Source organism: Protopterus annectens, chromosome 3.part0, assembly GCF_019279795.1.
Source record: "Protopterus annectens isolate FY-2018-M chromosome 3.part0, PAN1.0, whole genome shotgun sequence".
Lineage (NCBI taxonomy): Eukaryota > Metazoa > Chordata > Ceratodontiformes > Protopteridae > Protopterus > Protopterus annectens.
The window spans coordinates 641,034,916-641,056,169 of record NC_056731.1 but is presented as its reverse complement, the minus strand read 5'-3'; the positions used below and the strand labels follow the sequence as shown (position 1 = coordinate 641,056,169).

At 42.5% G+C, this 21,254-nt stretch overlaps 1 protein-coding gene across 1 annotated transcript in view; it reads right to left on the bottom strand.

Moving 5' to 3' along the window:
- Positions 1–344: 344 nt before the first annotated feature.
- Positions 345–21,254, bottom strand: part of LOC122796505 (calcium homeostasis endoplasmic reticulum protein-like) — a 755,064-nt gene continuing 734,154 nt past the window's right edge. The window contains exon 5 of the mRNA XM_044065037.1: positions 345–10,867. Coding sequence (XP_043920972.1) covers positions 9,529–10,867 — 1,339 coding nt within the window. The 3' untranslated portion in view covers positions 345–9,528. The remainder of the gene's footprint in view (positions 10,868–21,254) is intronic.

Genomic DNA, 21,254 nt, shown 5'->3' with positions numbered 1-21,254 from the left:
ACACCAAAAACCTTTGTAAACCGGCCAGTGGTGGGTCACTTGGCAGGCAATCTTCCTCATGTAAAGAATACTGCACCAGCAGAATGGAAGGACATTGTATTTTAACACCAGCACTGAAAAAGTAAAAAATCTAAACAGCAGCAGTGTTATGTACACTAAGTCTAATTATTCATGGAACTTATTTAAAAAAATGCTCAATGTGCACAACTAAAGCTACAGAGAAGCCAGGGAGTGTAAGCCTTCTATAGCTGCTGTGGAAAAATAATGGTTTAGGATACCTTTAAAGTACTGATCATTGCAAGTCACTGTGAGCACATATTTAACACAATAATTTACAAACTGACTGCAGAATAAACACATTTATTAATTATTAATGACTACCAAGCCATTATGGAAAAGCAAATATAATAATACATCATGATATTTTTAAATATTTTTCAGCAGTACTCACAAATTCAGAAGAAAAAATCTTTAAAGACAAACAAATAATGCAAACACCTTAACATCTGCTTATACAGGCAAACAGGCAACTAATTGCAGAGCATTATCACACTAGTTAACAGTACAATCATATAACTAACTTCTCACCAATGAAGTTGAAATCTTCAGTGGTTTACACATTCTACAGGCAATGCATGTAAATGCTGCTTTACAACAAAAGAGGTGAATTTTTCAAATCAAACAGACATCTATGAAATTGTATCACTGCTGTAACAAATTTGTATTTTAGTCAGAAACTACCTTGAAACCTAGCATTACACATGCATACTTTACAATAAGAGCAAATATAAAAGCAAACATCTGCACAAGACAAAAAGAATAAAACAGCAAAGATTAACTATACACCAAAATAAAATGCAGATGGATAAAAGACTCATTGCAAACTAGTCTATGATTTACTGACTTTTACTACTTTCTTGGTTAGTAATGCTGTATTAATTCATGGTATTTCACTTCACACTTGAGAAGAAGATTGTTTTCTGCCAGTGATATGAACCAATGAAACCCCTCCACTATCTACAAACTTGGCTATCTATACTGTGTGGTTTCAAATTTTACTCAGGATTTGCAATATTTATAGAAAAAACAACTGGGAAGCAAACAAGATCTTTCTATCATCATAAATCTTGCACAGAACTTGTATAACTTAAGACCTGATAAGGAGAATAACAGTCTTTTTGCAAATGTACACTGTTCAAAGAAAAAAATATATAGAAGATGTAGAAAACTGGCCTACTGGAACAGCTGCCAGCTAAGACTTTATATTTGGAGGGATGTTAGTACTTGGTATGTACTAACACCTGAGAGTAGTCAGGATCTACCAAGAAGGTTTAATTGAAGCCAATCTAATTACATGAAATCAGTCTGTAACATAACTGTATCTGAAAAAGAGGTCTCTAAACCGACTAAAAAAAATAATCTTTACTACTGTATTTATAGGACAATACTTATATCTATTTCTTCTAATCTAACAGGGATTTTGGGGTTGCATTACACGTGTTTGTGTATTATTAAAGGTCAGAAATAATACTATTTGCATTCACTGACTCATCCTAATCATTTAACCGATCAGTCTGATCAACCGCTTCAGAAATGCAACAAGATGTACTGTTACACAAAAGAAAATCTAACCAGAGAATCTGATGGCCACTGAAGTGGATAACTGCACAGCACATTGCAGTTTCAGGCCCGTGGTCTAGAAAAATAATAAAATCTGAACACAAACTGGATGGAAGCCAAGTGAAACACAGTCTACTACAGTAAATGAACAACACAAACACACCTGCATTGGAGAAATTCGGGAAGTAGCTACTCTTCTGGTGGAGTGATCTATGACCGCAGCAATTTCCAACAGTCTCTCATGTCAAAAGATAATGGAGTTAGCAATCTCTTTGGAAAGTTTCTTTAGCAACTACCAGCTCTTGCCTTTACAGATCAAAGCAGACAGACTATCGATAAGAATTCTTTAACACACACACTTAATTAAGGTAAAATCTGAGCAGACTCTCCACATTCAGGATGTGAAGGATCCTTTCTCCCCTGGTTTCTCCTCCTATAAAGAAAGACAAGGACTTCCTAAACAGCAACTCAGAACTCGCTTCTGGGAAGAAATCTTGACTGCTCCCTAAAGGTCACTTGAGTCTCATGAAAGACAAAGCTTCTTACATATGAGGGAATGCATCTCCAAAATGGTGTCAAGAAGGGGTGGTGGCACTGGATAAAGAGGCTTTCCATAATAAATTTCAGCCCTGCTGAAAAGGAGGTTCAAACGGGGCAGAAAAATGTGTTCATTATGAAAGTTCAGATCCGACAGAGGGCATTGGTTCTTTAAAAGCAGATAGAGACGTACAGTCCCTTTTCAGGATCTGCTTGACAACTGTTGCTAGACCACAACCCTACCCTCCAAAAGTTTACAATGGGCAGAAAAAGCTGAAACATGCACTATGTCCATGGATTAACTAAGGCCTAAATCACACAAATGTTGGGTGGCAGGCTCAGAAGACAAATTACAGAAGGAGGCCATACTACTGCTGCAGTTACATTCAAAGTATGAACCAACAAGTAAGTAGCTGGAAAAAGAACTCTTAAAAGATGCATTTCTCAAGTAAGAAGAAACACCAACATCTCTGGCACAGTGGCCTTTAACAATGGTTAGACAAAGTGACAGCAAAAGGTAATGCAGTCAGCAACCCACTCTGAGTCACTTTGGCAACTACCTGACCCACCCTTCTTGGAGCAAAGGCAAGGCACAATTACTCAGCTTTTCAGAACTAATGTATTAGGTAGAGCGTCTGCTCTCACTGCAAAGTTCATGGTAAGAAGGGCTGTCTTACTTTTCGATCAAAACAGGGAAATGACCTGACTGGTTAAAGAACAATTCAGACCCACTATCAGGAAGAAACATGGGTTGGTCCTAAGGGTTACCAGATTCTTGTGAAAGACTAAGTACGGTTACTTACAAATGAGAATCACAAACTCCAAGATCCTGCAAGCAAATCTGATGTCCACCAACAAAAGTGCCTTCTAAAAGATATAGTTCACAGCCACTGAACCAAAAAGCTTGAATGTAGGATAGGCAAGCCCACTAATAATGAAATTAAAGTCCCAAAGAGAAGGATGGAGTTAACCACTTTAAGAAAGTGGGTGACCAGCCAGTGCTAGGCTACAGTCCTGCTCTCCATAATCATGATGGGCAGAGTTAGTGGACACATAACTTGACTATACTGGTGAACTCAAATCATACAGGTGATGAAAAGGTAAGAAAGAATCACCTACAACTAACAAAAGTGGGGCAAACAGTATACCTTTCACCAAAAATGGAGAAACTTTTCCTTTTAGGAAAATAAGTCTGATGTGATGAAAGTCTTCTATCAAATGCAGTCAACAATACACTTCCAGTCACAAAGTCCAGAGATATCTAAACCAGAGACATACCCTTAGGTGGAAATGGACACCTCTCCCAGATTGGAGCAGGAGTGTTTTCTGTGCAGCTAAGGAACTCAGCGCTTGAAACCACACTATTCAGAACTGTCATGGTGCAATAAGGCTGAGCACTGGTCTTTCTTTTTTGAAATTTGCAATAAAGCATGGAATTAGAAACACTGGTGGTAAGGTATGCAAGAATCTCCCTTGCTACAGGAGTGGGGATGCATCCAATGACAACCCTCTTGGGCTACTACACAGAGCAGAAAATTCGGCTGACTGCAATGTCCCACATAGGAAACAGGTCACCCACAGGGGTACCCCACCCGATTCCTGAAAGACATCTGTCATTTGAAGCTCATCACTAACCAGTGCCATAAGAGGACTGGAAGGGTGGCTTAGGGAGATCCACAGGATGTGAATGGATTAGAAAGTAATAATGCACTTTATCTATACAGAGAAATAAGTAAGTGGCATATTTCTGGCTTGTGTATCGCATGATGGAGTGTTTGTTGGATTGAATCAGGTGATACGGTCTCAGCTTTCTCACCCACAGCCTTCATAGCAAGAAGCACTGCCCTCAGATGTAGCTGGATTATGTACAGCCCCTTTTTAGCATTAAGAGGCATTCTTCTTGCACAAGGAGAAGCTAATGGATGCTCCCACTATACGTGTGAGGCAAGAGTCAGAACCTATACTGAGCACTTCTGCAGGAAAAGATGACCTACCCAGAGGCTGATGAAGACTGTCCACACTACCCAAGAGCCTGCAGACAATGAGCTGAAACCAGAAGCTATAAATATTGGCGACTCTACAACCACCGGCACTTCATAGCTCATTCCAATACCTGTATGCACTCAGGCAAGCAAAGGGGACCAAGAAAGCAGTGACCAACAGAGCCCAGAAGGCACAGAAAAGTATAAATCTGGACCCTCCTCTGTGTCATCATTATGGATCTCACAAACCTGACCTTCCTGACCATCTGTGAATGTAACAATGACCAGAACTGGACAGTGTCCAACTCTGCCCTGTGGAAAACAATCCCAGGATGGAATCAGAAAGAATACATGCAGACCCCCCCCCCTCAAATAAATGCAACCATCATAGCGCCCAAGTCAGGGACACTACCAAGAAATCCCCCTATGAAGCCAGTCATGCAGTTATAAAAACATTCAAAGTTTCTGCTTATAAAAGGTCTCTACTACAACAGTCAGCTCCATGGTAAACACACTAGGAACTAAGGAGAGAGACCAAACAAGCTAAACTTTTTTTGTATTGAAAACAGTGCCACATAAAGCAAAGTGAAAGAACCCCCTGTGTGGACCCCAGATGATAACGTGCGAAAAAGCATCTATTATGTTTAGTGGCACCACTCAAGTACACTGTGGTTCCAGAGATACGATCACCTAGAAAAGCAACATATGGAATACAACTGCACTCAATGTGCTTGTTGAAGCAGCTAATGTCCATGTGGCAACTGAAATATTCTGTCATTTCTGAAATGAAAAAGCAGGAATAAAATCACTGGCTTAATTCCAAAGGAGGGACAGCCTCTGCACCTCGTCTACATTATGTTCACACCACTTCCAAAAGCTCTGAAGAGAAAGTTTTTTATCATGTGAAGCTGTTCAAGAGGTTCAACTATAAGCTTAGACCATACCGCTCTAACTCTTAGTTCAGGAAATCTGAACAATGCCCAAAAACAGGAAGAGATTTTAAATACTGCCCTTATAAACTTAGAACATTGTTAGAATAACAGATTTGTGTTATCAGGCATTTTCTGAAGGATATGAAGTCTAAAACTCAAATGTATGTCATTATTTAGTGGCTTCAGTCCTCAGTGATTTGCCAAAAAAAAAAAAAAAGTTATGAGGAACATACCCAAAATATTAGGCAAAAATCTGGATAGTTGAGAGGTATGGCTTAGATGTGGCTGACAATGACCATGTGGAGAACCCACTTTTTTTTTTTTTTTAATTTTCCCCAAACCAGAGTAAACCAGGACAGTCATGGCTAGCAGTGTGACCCTAGGAGATTCAGCAGAAATGGGGATACAAAACTGCCAATTGCTTCAGGATCACTCCTGGGCTGCAAAAAGGCTTTTTTTCTTGCCAAGAAGATGGTTTGACTTGGGAACGGACAAGGAGGCAAAGAGGTGGGGTGACTATACAGGTTCTCATGCACAGTGAGGCTTTTCTTCATCTTACAGAGGTCCCTCGCCACACACTAAGCTGTGTTGAGTACTGACTAGATCCTTCTTGACTCCAAAATCAGGAAGCACAGAAAGTTTTTCCAAATGTCTAATCCGACAGGAAAGACTGAAATTTGGAAATCTGAGAAAAAGTGGAGGGATCCAGTCCCAAATGTAATGGAGAAATCTTCTTCACCACCACCCCTGTTCACAGCTTTAGTCTTCTTATCCAGTGATAACAGTAATATGTTTTGGTCTCTGGGACATGAGATCAAATAGTGTTCAGAAAGGGTCTCAATCCACTCAACAGATGATGGAGGACTTGCAGAGGCACCAGCCTTCTGCCTTGGCACCAACTCAACAATATCTGGGTGGTTACAGGCTGCAAAAACATCATCTTCAAGCACAAGCTCCACAGCTGGAATGATTCATGGCTCCTTCCCTACTTCCAGACAACCCACGGAGATGTTTCTGGGGAACAAGGCAGGGGACACAGGTCGGTCCACAGAGGACTTCATGAGCCAGACGTTTCTCTAAAGGAAAGGGTTATCCAAAGGGGAAGGTTCATTATCCTTATCCTCTTAGACAAGATAGCCTCCAAGTCCCCTTTCCTGGATGTAGAACAAGGTATAATCTCATTCCGCCTAGACCCAAAATCTGGGAAGGGCAGGCCATGCTTGCTGATGCATCTCGGTTAAGAATATGAAAGGTAAATGCTGTTTGGTGGCACAGAATTCGGATTCAAAGATGGTTATTAGGCTATCAGCCCAACAGCCATTTTAGGCCTAGCCAAGCTTACCCCAAATTTACCAAAATATTCCTGATGTGTCATGTGTAAATACCCCCTGGAATTTTACAGTTACAATACACACATTAAATGTTCACAGAAATTCAAGGGCACAGCTGCTACAGCAAAGTGAAAAGAGAGGCCTGTGCAGGTTCTGGTGCAGGCATAAATCTGTACTGCCTGAGGGTGTACTCCTGTTGCAAGCCAGGTCCCACCACATATCAAACAAGTGTCTAACTTGAAGGTCTTAACTGCAAGTTCTAGTGAGCGAGGCCACAGTGGGTAGTCCCTACTCTGGTCCAATGAACCCTGATGGACCTGGGAGATGCCTATGAAGAAGAGTCCATGATTCTGAAGACAATGACCTAGCACAGGTAGAGGTCTTGAAGGATCATCTTTCACGGGCAGGCTGATATTCAGAAAGCTATAACAGTTCATCCAAAGGAAAAACAATGCTCCCACCCTAAAAAAAAGTACACTTCCAAGCTGTTTGCCAAGGGGGATACACTTCCCACGGGTCCCCTCATCATCTACCAAAACAAAGGATTGATGCAAAACATAAAAAAAAAAAAAAAAAAAAAAAAAAGGAAGTATTAGTAGGTTTTTTTTTCAAATGCAAAATCCAAAAGGAAAGAATGTAATCTGGAAATGTGAGAAACAGAGTAGATACCCAGACACCATGTTTTTCCATTTGATGATTTCCTATTTGGGGACAGATCAGAACACAACTGGGTTGTAAGACAACCTTAAGACTGAAATTGCCACCATAAATGTGAATTCTGTCTACCCTCTGTACCTTTTGCCATTTTATGGTGTTCTGATATCAATCTGGGACAGCACAATTGATACACCTGCAGGCATTTGCACTATGCATTCTGGCAGTTATGCAGACCTGGAGTTCCTTCCTTCTGCTTCTGTGGGATTCCACATTGAAATACTGACACTTGATGGACTTTCCTACTAGTACATGCACTGCCTATGCTCCAAAGTCATCCTGCTACATGTTAAGACAGACCTTGCATTTCCCCTCCTGTTTCTGTGGGATACCAAGTTGAAACTGTTAGCACTTTTTTTACACAATCTATTTTATAATCCCACTGGCCTGCTAACCATCAGCCCTCCCATGGCCAAATGACCATTTTATTATTTCCGTGGGACCCGAGTTAACTGGCCAATCTTGCTCCCCTGTAGGATGGGAGCAGACCACATGAGGCCACCATTCAGGCAACCATTAGGAGCATTCTTACGTCAATGACTCACGGAGCAGCGAAGGGCATGTGGTTCACAATACTGGCCTCCAAACAAATGCACAGTCTTGTACTGCTCACCTCTTGCTACAACATATGCTATTTGGAGAGTACACCTAACATCACAGCCAGACTGCTGCTGGCATATTCCTTGCATGCCTAGCCATCTCCCTCTGCCCCCCAAGGATGGGCTAGCATTTGATATTAGCTCTCCTATCTGGGGGGGGCAACCTATGCTAGCTGCACTACAGCAGAGTTAAGAGACAAGCAAGCTCCATGTTTCAAGTGGTTAGACCACTTAGAGGTTGTATATGCACTTGCTGACACAGCTCTAATATGGAGCTTCCAAACATTGCTGTGGTGAGGTACTGGAGTTGGGATATACTCCTTAGCAGCAATAGGACATTGCACCACCATCCTCAATCTCCTCCCCGACCTTCGACATGAGGATGGGTTGAGCACAGGGAAGGCTAAGGCAAGCCCAGTAGACCTGGTGACAGAGGACAGGAGCCAGTGGCAGCTTATGGTAAGCTGGTGGGAGCAAACAGAAAACAAAAAAGGGATACACGAGGAAAAATAAGTGGTTACTCTGGCTGTTAAGGGACTCAGGTAAAAGTCTGGCATCAGCTTGTTGGTGTGTGGGTTTGAGAGGATATTAAGCATTAAGACAGCTCAAACCAGCTAATAAGTACTTAGTAGGCACTGTGTAGTAGTCTTCTGTAGGGAAAGACTGTATGCAAACATAGCAAGGGCACACAAAAATCAGGGGAATGAACATCTGGAATGAAAGCAGTTCCTGGTGGAGGAGGTGAGGTAAACAGCTTGAGGAGATTGATAGAGAAGAAAGAAGATGCTGCGGATGAAATACAACTAGAATGGTGGTGGAACAGCTAAGAATATTACAAAAGTGCTATCTAGATAGGAATCAAATGTTCATGGACTGAAAAAAAGTAGTCAATGCCTACTGAAAAAAAGTAGTCAATGCCTACTTAAAGGAGAAGGGGGATTTCACATCCTAATTCCCATACTGCAGAAATGGGTGTGTCTGTGCGTGTGCATCTGTCTGTCTTGTAAGTATGTCTGTATATGCATATAACCCACAGACCTGAAATTAATAAGCTGTTTTACTGCAACAATCTTGCTTAATGAATTTACTCACCTCAGTAGAAAATTATCAGCACTTTATATTAAAATATTAGGAATTACACTCAGTCTAGAACATTAAGAACATGTATTTTACTATCTTTAAAATCCTTCCTGCTCTACCAGGGTCCTTCTGTGAAGCTCCATCTGAGCAATTTTTTATCTACAATTTTCTTTTTAAGGCCAGTGTCATCCACCAAAAAAAAAAACCTGCAACTTTCCAAGTCATTTAGATTCTTCCGACTTCTTAATACACCCACACCAGTCTCATTAGATGGTTATTACAGTTACTTCTGCAAATATTTTACAGGAACATTTTTTTTTAAATCCTTCACTAATAATCTACAGTATGGCATAAAATGCAAAGTACTATTTAAAAGACTAAGAATGTATACTGGGACATATCCTTAAACATGTTGATCTAAGCAGTCTGTTTCCAGTATGACTTTGCTTACTTTCTTCTAAGTGGTAATAATGTAATGAATGCAAAAACAATCTCTTCTCAAGCATGGCTCTCTGCTGGGTGTGGTTTAGTTCCAAATCCAAGTCAAATTGATAGTTAAGTGGTAATTTTACTCTAGCGAAGGTGAATAAGACTGGGAAGGGTTAGAATGAGTCAGGCTGAATGAAGCTTAGTCAGCTGATGGGTCGGTTGGTGCTGGGCTATTTTGTAAACTACCAGCTTCTAATGGGCTGGCTGCTGACTAGCTGCCAGAAATCAGTCAACTGTTAAAGGATCAGGCTGCAGATGGGTCATCTGAGGACTGGACAGCTGCTTTTGAGTCATCTGCTGGAGAACAACGGGATGACTCATCTGCTGACTCAGCTAATGATGTACCATCTTGAGATAAGACTTTTGCAGAGACCTCAGCTGTAGATGAGCCCCCTGAGGCAGCTTCATTCTCTTCATTAATTTTTCTCAATTTTTCTGATGATTCTGTACTTTCAAGTTTTCTCTTCTGTGCTGCCTCCCAGTTACTATACGGATTTGCACTCTTACTCTTATCCTTATTCTTATTTGGTGAAGCCAGCAAATTGGCTTGCATTTTTTTTTTCTGTGCTGCTATATAATTACTGTAAGGATTTTCCTCTTGTGTCATATGTGGATGATCAAATGGCATGCGTGGGTGACTGAACGGCATGCGTGGGTGATTGAATGGCATGCGTGGGTGATCGAACGGCATGCGTGGTTGATCAAACGGCATGCGTGGTTGATCAAACGGCATGCGTGGTTGATCAAACGGCATGCGTGGGTTATTAAATGGCATGCGTGGTTGATCGAACGGCATGCGTGGTTGATCGAACGGCATGCGTGGTTGATCGAACGGCATGCGTGGTTGATCAAACGGCATGCGTGGTTGATCAAACGGCATGCATGGTTGATCAAACGGCATGCGTGGTTGATCGAACGGCATGCGTGGTTGGTCGAATGGCATGCGTGGTTGATCGAATGGCATGCGTGGATGATCGAATGGCATGCGTGGATGATCAAATGGCATGCGTGCTTGATCAAACGGCATGCATGGATTATCAAACGGCATGCGTGGATTATCAAATGGCATGCATGGATTATCAAATGGATGCATATTTGGTGTCATGGATGGACATCCAAAAGGACCAATATCCTCTATCATTGATTGGTGAGGAGGAAAATCTGTAGGTGGATGCATTGGCATCTCTCTGTTCATGTGCATTGGCATTTCCCTGTCCATGTGCATTGGCATCTCCCTGTCCTTTGAAACTGGCATCTGCATATCATCAAATGAATGCATATTTTGGTAAGGATCATTCCAATTTGGAGGATTCTGGAAGTTATCTGAAGGAATATTAGAACTGGGGAGACCTCTGACATTTGATGGTGGGATAGAAGGTAAAGATTGTCCAAATGGTGGTCCAGGAGGCACAGCTTTTCCAAATGATGGACCAGGTGGCACAGCTTTTCCAAATGATGGGCCAGGAGGCACAGCTTTTCCAAATGATGCGCCAGGCGGCACAGCTCTTCCAGGTGCTGGGACAGGTGGCACAAGTTTTCCAGGTGTCATCTGGGATGCTACTCCAGCTGATATGTTTGGTTTTCTGGGAAGAAAAAAAAAATTCAATCTAAAGTCCAAAGACCTAAAACAGACAACTCTAATTACTATATGCCAGTTCATATTGTATATTTTCAACTTGTTTCCCTCAAAATATAATCATTTGTACAACTCTTCCTAGTATGTAACCCAAACATCTCTGGATCACATCTTCAGCCAGATGCTGTTGATAACAAAACGTGTCAAAAGCAGCAACTCCCTTCCTACTTTACTCCTCAGCCACAAAGTTAAAATAACATGATTATGAATTTCACTTTTACTATTACTACACTCCTTCACTTTGCTTTACTGTAAATGACTCGTAAAATGCTCAGTCCTCTCTTGGATCAACAAAAAGAAATGCAAACAACTAGCATACACGGTCATGGCAGTGATGGGTTTGTCCAGACTGGGACATGTACTAGGCATGCCAGAAAGTGATTCTGTTTTCAGAGAAAGACAAAATATTACTAAAATAAAGGTTTTTCTACAGTAGTCAACAAAATGATTCAACTAAGTCTGCAATCTAACGCCTTTACTAGGAGCAGACTGTGGATCAAAAGCAGATAAGCTCAGGAATTTGATAATGTTTTAGCCATTCTGATTCTTAAATGAAAGAAAAGCAAAAACAGGAAAGTTTTCTTTCTAGGGTACTTTTCAACTGAAGACAGAACTTGTTCAAATGTTAATACTGCACTACATACATAGAAACAAGGCAGAAACTCATGGTAACACTGTTTTGCTAAACAGTATGTGCGCAGCTTGCAAGCAGAACTTAAAATGAGCAACATTACCTTCTGACAAACTCTATCCAAAGAGCTATCAACGAACAAGCATATTCTACAACAGGCATGCAAGAAAAAAGTCACTTAAAAAGTTTACCCTATAAAGGAAAACTGTTACAACAGGCACATACTTGATATACATATGGACTGAATTCACAGCCAACATGAAGGAAGCAAAAAGTACAGTTTTGTACCTACCATAAATGTAGATGTTCGAAGATCCACATTGCTGCAGTCCTTACATATGGGTAATCCGCTGTCCTCGGTCGGCCCGAATACCAAAGTATTAGGCTGACGTCGGTCATGGGCGCTCAGATCTGACATCAGAGCGTCAGGGTATTAAAGCGCATGACCGATGTCATATCCTCAGTCTTTTCTTGCCCCAGATGTCAGAAGGCCCTAAAAAGAAAGGCCACAGCCAAAAATAGAATACTTCCCAAAAGGCATGTACAAATAACAGCTACCACCCAAACCATACAACCATTCCAAACTATAGAGGGGAAGGAGGGAGGGTAAATTGGACTGCAGCAATGATCTTCGAACATCTACATTTATGGTAGGTACAAAACTGTACTATGTTCTTCATCTCACATTGCTGCAGTCCTTACATATGGGTAGAATCCCAAAGCAGAGGTAAAGGGAGGCTGGCAAAATCATAAAGCATTGGGAGCTGCCAAAATGCCCTGTAAGACTGCAGTGGCAAATCCAGCCCTAGATTTGGAATAAAGAGGAAGGTGGTAATGTTTAGAAAAAGTATGCACTGAACTCCAAGTAGCTGCTTCCAAAATGTCTTTAGTAGCTACTCCCCTTAAAAAAGCTGTAGAAGTGGCAGTAGCTCTAGTGGAGTGAGGTCTGATTCCAGCCGGAATCTTCTTACCATGATGAGAATAACAAAAAGCAATACAAAAGCCAATCCACTTAGAAATAGTTTGTTTTGAAACAGGTTTCCCCTGAGAACCCAAAGCAAAAGAAACAAACAACTGCTGAGACTGTCTGAACCCTTTAGTCCTGCTCAAATAATAACGCAACTGCCTGTGAATATCCAAAGTGTGCAAAATTTTCTCCCTTTATTTTGGGGATCTGCATAAAAGTAGGCAAATGAATTGATTGGTTCAAGGCCACATTTGAAACCACTTTAGGCATAAAAGTAGGATTAGTACGCAGAGATACTCTATCCTTATGAAAAATTAGGAAGGGTTCAACTGCCATAAGAGCCTGTAATTCAGAAACCCTTCTAGCAGACGAATGGCCAACAAAAAGCAGTCTTCCAAGACAAAACTTTAACTCAGCAGTAGCTGCAGGTTCAAAAGGAGGTAAAGTAAGTTTTTCCAACACAAAATTGAGATCCCAGGCAGGAGTAGGAGCTCTACGGGGGTCTTATGTTCTTTGCCCTCTAAGAAATTGCTTAAACAAAGGATGAGAGAAAATGGAGGGTCACAGTCATAGTGAGCAGAAATGGCTGCAGCATGAACTTTTATAGAGGAGAAAGACAAACCCTTGTCTAATAATTCTGTAAGACATTGAAGAGAAACACTTAAATCAGGCCTGGAAACATCAAAGCCCTTTGTTTTGCTCCAAATTAAAAATCTCCTCCATTTATCAGCATAAACTTTCCTTGTACTAGGCCTTCTGGCCTCCAAAATAACATTCAAAACTTGTTGTGGAAGCTGCGACCCTCCAGGGTCTAGAACAGAATATGCCAGGCTGTTAGATGCAGGGACTGAATCCTGACATTGAGGAAATGATTGCTCTCCTGTGACAAAAGGTGCGGAATCGAAGGCAAAGGCCATGGAGGCTCCCGTACTAAACTCCTCAGCAGAGGGTACCAGTGCTGTCGAGGCCAATCTGGAGCTATTAGTATCATGGAAGGCTTGTCTTGTCTGACTTTCAAGAGTACCTTGGGGAGGAGAGGCAGAGGCGGAAAGGCATAGACGTGAAGATTGCTCCAACTGAATGACAGAGCATCCACTTTCCAAGCTGTGGGATGAAACATTTTTGTGCAAAACTTTGGCAACTGGAAATTTAGTGGAGAAGCGAACAGATCTATGTCTGGAGTTCCCCATATCACTGTCAATTTCCGAAATACATGAGGATCCAATTTCCACTCGTGGGGATCCACTATCTGTCTGCTCAAAACATCTGCTAAGGAGTTCTGTGCTCCTGGTAGAAATCTTGCCTGAAGATTGAGGTGTAAACTGAGAGCAGTCTCCCACAAAATCATTGCTTGCCTGCAAAGAGGGTACGAATGAGTTCCCCCTTGCTTGTTAATGTACCACATGACAGTTGTGTTGTCTGTTAGAATCAACACTTGCCCTGGGTGAAGTAAATCCTTGAAAGCCATTAATGCAAATTGGACTGCTAACATCTCCTTCAAGTTGATATGTAAATGTTGAAGTCTGGCAGGCCACGTGTCTTGCACCCATTTTCCATTGAGGTGTGCTCCCCAAGCCTTGTCCGAGGCATCTGTCGTTAAAATCTGACTCGCCTCTGGTCGGGTCACAGAGAGTCCCTTGTTTAGGTGACATTCCTGAGCCCACCACAAGAATTCCTTTTGAATGCAAGGTATTATTTGAATGACAGTGTCCAGATCTTGGCAGTGTTGTGTCCATACATTTTTGAGATACCATTGCAGCTTCCTCATATGCAGTTTGGCATTGGGAAGCACCAGAATACAAGATGCCATGAACCCCAAGGCTTGAAGGACTGTCCTTGCAGTCAGCCTGGACCGTAGAGACAATTGATGGAAGTAAAGAGTAAGGTTCTTTTGCTTGTCCGGGGTCAAAAAGGCCATCTGGGAAGCTGTATTCAGTCTCACACCCAGAAAGCACATTTCCTGAGAGGGTACTAGACTGGACTTTGTTTCGTTCACAGAATACCCTGGGCACCTTAACACTGCCATCACATACTGTAGATGATGAAGAAGTTCGTACTTGTCTTGAGCAAGAATCAGGCAATCGTCCAAATAAGGATAAATCTGTATTCCTCTCAACCGAAAGAAGGCTATCACTGGAGCCAGAACCTTTGTAAACACCCTGGGCGCAGTAGATAAGCCAAAGGGCAATGCAGAGAACTGATAATGTAAAGTCCCAGCCCGAAAACACAGGTACCTCCTGCAACTGGGCCTGATAGGAACATGAAGATAAGCCTCTTTGAGATCCAGAGTTACCATCCAGTGATCTTTGCCCAACAGAGGTAGAAGTCGTTGCAACGTCAACATTTTGAATTTTGGAATGTCTAGGTATGTGTTGAGAATAGATAAATCCAAAATCGGTCTCCAAGTGTTTCCTTTCTTTGGTACTAGAAACAGGCGAGAATAAAATCCTAGGCCCACTTCTGACAGAGGGACCTGCTGTATAGCCCCCATTTGAAGAAGTAAGGAAATTTGCTTGTGAGCCTCTACCCTTTGCTGAGGAGGAACGTCTGGCATGCCTTTGAAAGGAGGCAATGTATGGAAATACAACTTGTAGCCTCGGTCTATAATGTCCAACACCCATTTGTCCTGGGTGACTAAAAGCCAGTTTTGCTTGAAGAGTGCCAACTTTCCTCCCAAAAGAGCTGCCAGACAGGAAGAATCCGGCAGCTGAAAATGCAGGTCATTGGGCCTGTTTACGAAAGGACTGGCCCCTGCCCTCACCTGTAGATTGTGCAGGTGAACTCCACGTCCTAGGCCTGAAAGTACTCTGAGCTCTGCCCCTACCACGTCTAGATCTACCCCTAGACTGTGAATCAGAAGAAGGATAAGCCCATCCCTTAGTAGGCCAATTCCTGCTAAACTTAGGAGGCTGCACCTGCAAAAAATCTTTAACAGTCTGCATAGACTTAGCCTTGTCTTCCATTTTCTTCAAGACAGATTCCACAGGAGAACCAAACAAAACTTCAGACTGTAAAGGAGCATCCAAAATTCTAGTTTTAACATGCTCTGACAAATTCTGATCCTTAAGCCAGGCGTGCCTGCGAATAACTGAACCAGTGGCAGCCACCCTGGAAGAAGGCTGTAAAGCATCGAAACCACACTGCAAAGAATGTTTACCCACCTGTTCAGAGGCATGTACCAAATCCTGTAATTCTTTACACTCTATGCCCTCTGCTAAAGCATCCACTTTAGATTTTAGTTGAGTAAGAAGAAAATTCTGATACTTCAACATATGAAACTGGCAATTCAAAGCCCTCATTGCTAAAGTGGAAGAGGTATACACTTTCTTACCCCATCTATTCAAAGCTCTAGCATCCTTATCAATAGGAACTGGATTCTTTACAACAGAAGCCCTGACACCCTTAGGTCCCTGGCTAATAGTTTCTGGGTCAGCCCTTGGACTCTTATACAAATATTTATGAGCCTCAGGCACTCTGTAGTACCTGTCTGGCTTAACTGGCGCAGGAGGCAGAGAGTCTGGATTAAGGGAAGCCTCGGAAAAAACGTCTTGAACAACATCCAAAACAGGAGGTATAGCCAAGGGCCTATGTTGTGGTAAAAACAAAAATTCCCTAAGCCTCTTTCGGGAATCTGAGAAATCCTGACCTTCCCATTTAAAATGTTCCCTCATGGAATGCAGGGTTTCTGAAAAAGAAAAATCCTCTGGAGGAGAAGCAGAAGGAGTGGAATCCTCTGCGTCTGAATCAGAATAAGGAGGAAAATCCTGAATGTCTTCAGCCGAAGACTCTGAGTAATCTGAAGCCTGCTCTAAACTTTCCACCTCTGGCTCCACCCTAGGCCTCTTATCAGGAGGGGGCATAGAACCTCTGATTAAAGAAATTAAATCTTCTGCCATTTTAAGCATGTGTTTTTTAGGCACAGAACCTGCAGAACTAGGACTGACACCCGTGGAAGGCAAACCAGGCCTGCCTTTAGAAGGAGTCTTAGAGACAGAAGGAGAAGGCCTAACCACCTTAGGCAAGGAAGGGAGAACAGCAACCTGAGAGGCCCCCTCAGCCTGACCTGACTCCTGAGAGGCCACATCCTGCAAAATTAAAGCCTCCCCCTGAGACTCAACTGAAACCTCGGCTGGATCCACAGATTCCACCGTAGTTTCGAAAGAGCCGGCATCCGGAACGGACGACTCATCTTGTCTGGACTTTAAAGATTTGTCTTTGCGCTTCTTTGCGGTAGCGGGCGTCGGAGGATCCGACGGCATATTATAATTACACCGCCATCGAAGACAAGCCTAGCGCAATCTAACCTACGTTTAATGGTGCGCTTATTAAACCTAGCACAAAAGCGACACCCGACTACGTCGTGCTCAGGTCCCAAACAAGGAATACACAGAGAATGGTAATCCCTATGCGGTATCTGTTTCCCACAAGAAATACAATTATTCACTTTTTCTGACATCCGGAATTAACTGAGGCAAGAAAAAACAAAAATATTCCCAACGGGTACTTAGCCCAACTTGGTTTCGGTCTGAAACTCAGAATACGAAAATTTCAGAACGCCGAACGGCACTTGCAAACGCTGCTTCTGCATCGGACCATGCGGCAAAAAAGACTGAGGATATGACGTCGGTCATGCGCTTTAATACCCTGACGCTCTGATGTCAGATCTGAGCGCCCATGACCGACGTCAGCCTAATACTTTGGTATTAGGGCCGACCGAGGACAGCGGATTACCCATATGTAAGGACTGCAGCAATGTGAGATGAAGAACATCTAACAATGATCTCACCCATAGATACCTGTAATACCTCCTATGCCACTTCAGGACTTCCATGTGAAGTTAAGCATCCTTGCAGGTTTGGGGATTCCTTCCATCCAGTTACTTGTTAAGACAGATAGGTGGTCATGTTGAAAACATAGTGACATAAGCACCTACCCACAACTTCATTATAAAGCGACAGACTCAGTCAGCACACATTTAGTAATGAACTATTTCCATCTTTTAAAGGGCATTACCTGGCCGTGAACTTCAATACCTTCTTCCAACAAATATCAAACCCTGGTTAAGAAAAGGAAACAGTATCATGTTTCCTTTTACATTTTTTTGCAAACCCAAATATTTGGAATCTAAACTACAAAGGAAGAGAACTTCAAAGTTAGGAAGTGGTTGCTCTGTACACTGACTGAACAATTCCAGAAGTTATAGAATTAGGAGAGAACTCTACTTAACTGAATCATATTCTGTAAGGGATGCTCAATCAGCAGGCTTCCAATCTTAAATGACTAACTAGCCGAACATTATTTAGGGGTGGAAGGTAGGTCCTTGCACATGTTTTGAATGTAATGAACAGTTAGTTTTATGAACATGTTATTGAAAGACCAAAGTGGCCACGGTTCACACATCCAGTACAGACAAACCTCTGAAACAACACAGAATTGGTGACAGCACTGACAAAGTGAGGCCTAAGAAGATTAGAAAAGTACAGTTGTGTAAATAAACTTACCATAACTGTAGATGCTCAAGTAATTACTGTTGCAGTAGTGTAAGCTATATGAATTATATCCTGCAAAAGATATAACAGCCACCCAGCTTCCAAAGCTTCAAGGCACACCCAAACCAATTGTCAGTTTGAGGTGAGCTGAACAAAAGGATATATTTGGGTGCCAAGCATTTCAGAGCTTTCATGCCAACAGGAAGAGGAAGGCTGAACTCCGAAAGGACAATGCTAGAAACAAAAAAAGTCCACATTCTGGCATAAACAACACACAAAAAAGCAACGGGGATGGGAGGGAGGGAGTGGCTACTGCAGCAGTGATCATTCAAACATCTGCTGTTATGGTAAGCTTATCTGCACAACTGTATTATGTTCTTCATATGGGAAGGGTCCTGGAGTCCCTGGAGAAAGGTTCTAGCAAAGCCTGATCTAGACCTAGAGAAGGAATCAAACCTGTAATGTCATGAAAAGGTATGTATAAAACATTTCTAGAATCCAACCCATTCCATAAAAGCAAAGATGGATCCAATGCCCTGGCATAATGAGCCTTGCCTCTGCCTGGAATAGGTTTGTTGTGGTGAGTATTACTAAAGGTAAAAGCCTTACACAACCATTGACAAAGGTTGTCCTTTCTTCTTAGCTTCACAAGAAATTAACAGGTGCGAAGATCAGAAAGATTTAGTTCTGTCAATATAGTACCCAAGTTGTCAGTGGACATCCATGGTATGGAGTATTCTTTCTCGCTCACTTTTTAGGATGAGTTAAAAAAAAAAACAAAGAGAATGGAAAGTTTGGCTTAAAGTAAACTCAGATGCCACTTCAGACAAAAAAGAAAGTACAGTTGTGTACACTTACCATAAATGTAGATGTTCGAGTGTATTCACTGTTGCAGTCATTACATTTGGGTTATCTGCTTGCAGAGTGCCCTCAGTCGGCCTGAATAACAAAGTCTTGGGTCTTGCGTCAGTTGCGGTTCCATGACGTCAGGTCGTCAGGGGTATAAAACATGCAGCCGACGCCATTACATCAGTTTTTCTTGCCCTGGATGTCAGGTGCCCCCCAAATGGGAAGCAATTGAACATAAAAGCACAAAGCTATACCTCCAACAAAAAAGCAAATACACCAAAAAGGCTTTTAAGCATAGTAAAGAAAAGTAGTGGTATAGCCAAAAGAAGTTAGGGGGGTGGAGGGAGGATAATCAGGACTGCAACAGTGAATACACTCGAACATCTACATTTATGGTAAGTGTACACAACTGTACTATGTTCTTCGTGTTTCACTGTTGCAGTCATTACATTTGGGTAGATTCCCAAAGCTATGGTTGAGAGGAGGAGTTTAGATAGCATTAGGGCCAGCTATAAGGCCCTGCAAGACTGCAGTGGCAAAGCCAGCTCTGGATTTAGAGAAAATTGGCAAATGATAATGCTTGGTGAAAGTATGTACAGAACTCCAGGTAGCAGCTTCTAGGAAGTCCCTGGTAGGGACGCCTCTGAGAAAGGCTATAGAGGTAGATGCAGCCTTGGTGGAGTGAGGTCTGATCCCTTAGGGGATAGGTTTTCCATGGTGCTTATAGCAGAAATGAATGCAATGGCTTATCCATTTAGAAATGGTTTGCTTTGAAATAGCCTTCCCCTCTGCCCCTGCAGCAAATGCTAGCAGCAGTTGTTCATTTATTTTATTTATTTATTTTATTTAACATTTGTTGACCGGGAAAGTCCGACTAGGTTCCACAGATCCTGTTTTCAGTGGAGGCCCGGGGAGAAATGCTCCAGAAGCATGTCTTTAGAATGTGGGAGGAAACCCACGCGAACGCAAGGAGAACATGCAAACTCCACACAGAAGGCACCCCAGCCGAGAATCGAACTGGAGAACCTCTTGCTGTGAGGCAACAGCATTAACCGCTGCACCACTGTACCGCCGTTCATATTTCCTTTGAAGTTTATTCCTGTCCAAGTAGAATCCAAGTTGTCTGTGCACATCTAAGGAATGCAGTATCTGTTTCCCTTTATTCTGCGGATTGGGAAAGAAGGTTAGCAAATGAATGGACTGATTAAGAACCACAATGGATGCCACCTTGGGCATGAAGGATGGATTGGTTCTGAGGGACACCCTGTCCGCGTGAAAGATGATAAAAAGGCTCCACTGCCATAAGGGCCTGTAATTCAGATACCCTTCTAGCTGAAGTGATTGCTAAAAGGAAAGCTGTTTTCCAAGAAAGAAATTTTAAGTCTGCAGTAGCAGCTGGCTCGAAAGGAGGTAGTGTGAGTTTCTCCAAGACAAAGTTAAAGTCCCAGGCTGGGGTTGGAGCTCTCCTAGGTTGTCTCAAGACTTTGGCCCCTCTGAGATAATGCTTGAGCAGTGGATGAGAGAAGAGGGGAGGTTCTGTGTTATAATGAGCTGAAATGGCTGAGGCGTGCATTTTAATGGAGGAAAAAGAGAGGCCCTTGTGAAGCATCTCAGTTAAGTGTTGTAAAATCTGAGGTAAACTGGGCAATGCTGTGCTCATCCCTTGAGAATGGTTCCAGGCACAGAATCTTTTCCATTTTTCAGCATAAGATTTTCTAGTACTAGGCCTCCTTGCCTCTAAAATGATATCCATCACAAATTTGCTGAGGGATGGTAAAGGAGAGATTCAGTAATTAGCCAGGCTGCAAGGTTCGGTGTTGGAAATGGAGGGTGCAGAATCTGATTTTCCTGCTGAGACAGCAGGGAAGAAGTCTGAGGCAGCTGCCATGGAGATAACCATGACACACTGCGCAGAAGGGGGTACCAGTGTTTGCGAGGCCAGTCTGTAGCAATCAAAATCATCCTTGGTTTGACCTGTTTGGCTTTTAGTAGTACTTTGAGGAGCAGAGGCAGAGGGGGAAAGGCATAGACTGATAGGGTTTTCCAGCTGAAGGACAGAACATCCACTTTCCAAGCTTGTTTGTGGGGAGTTCTTGTGCAAAACTTGTCCAATTGGTAGTTCTGGGGACAGGTAAACAGGCCTATATCTGGGCTCCCCCATTTGCTTGTCAACATGTTGAAAATCCTTGGTTCCAGTTTCCACTTGTGTGGGTCCATGAGGTTTCTGCTTAGTCCGTCTGCCAGTGTATTTAATTTTCCTGGCAGGAATTGAGCTAGTAGGTGCACTTGGTAGCTCAAGGTTGCGTTCCACAATGTCATGGCTAGTCTGCAGAGGGGGTAAGAATGTGTACCCCCCCCCGCTTGTTTATGTACCACATAACTGTGGTGTTGTCCGTCT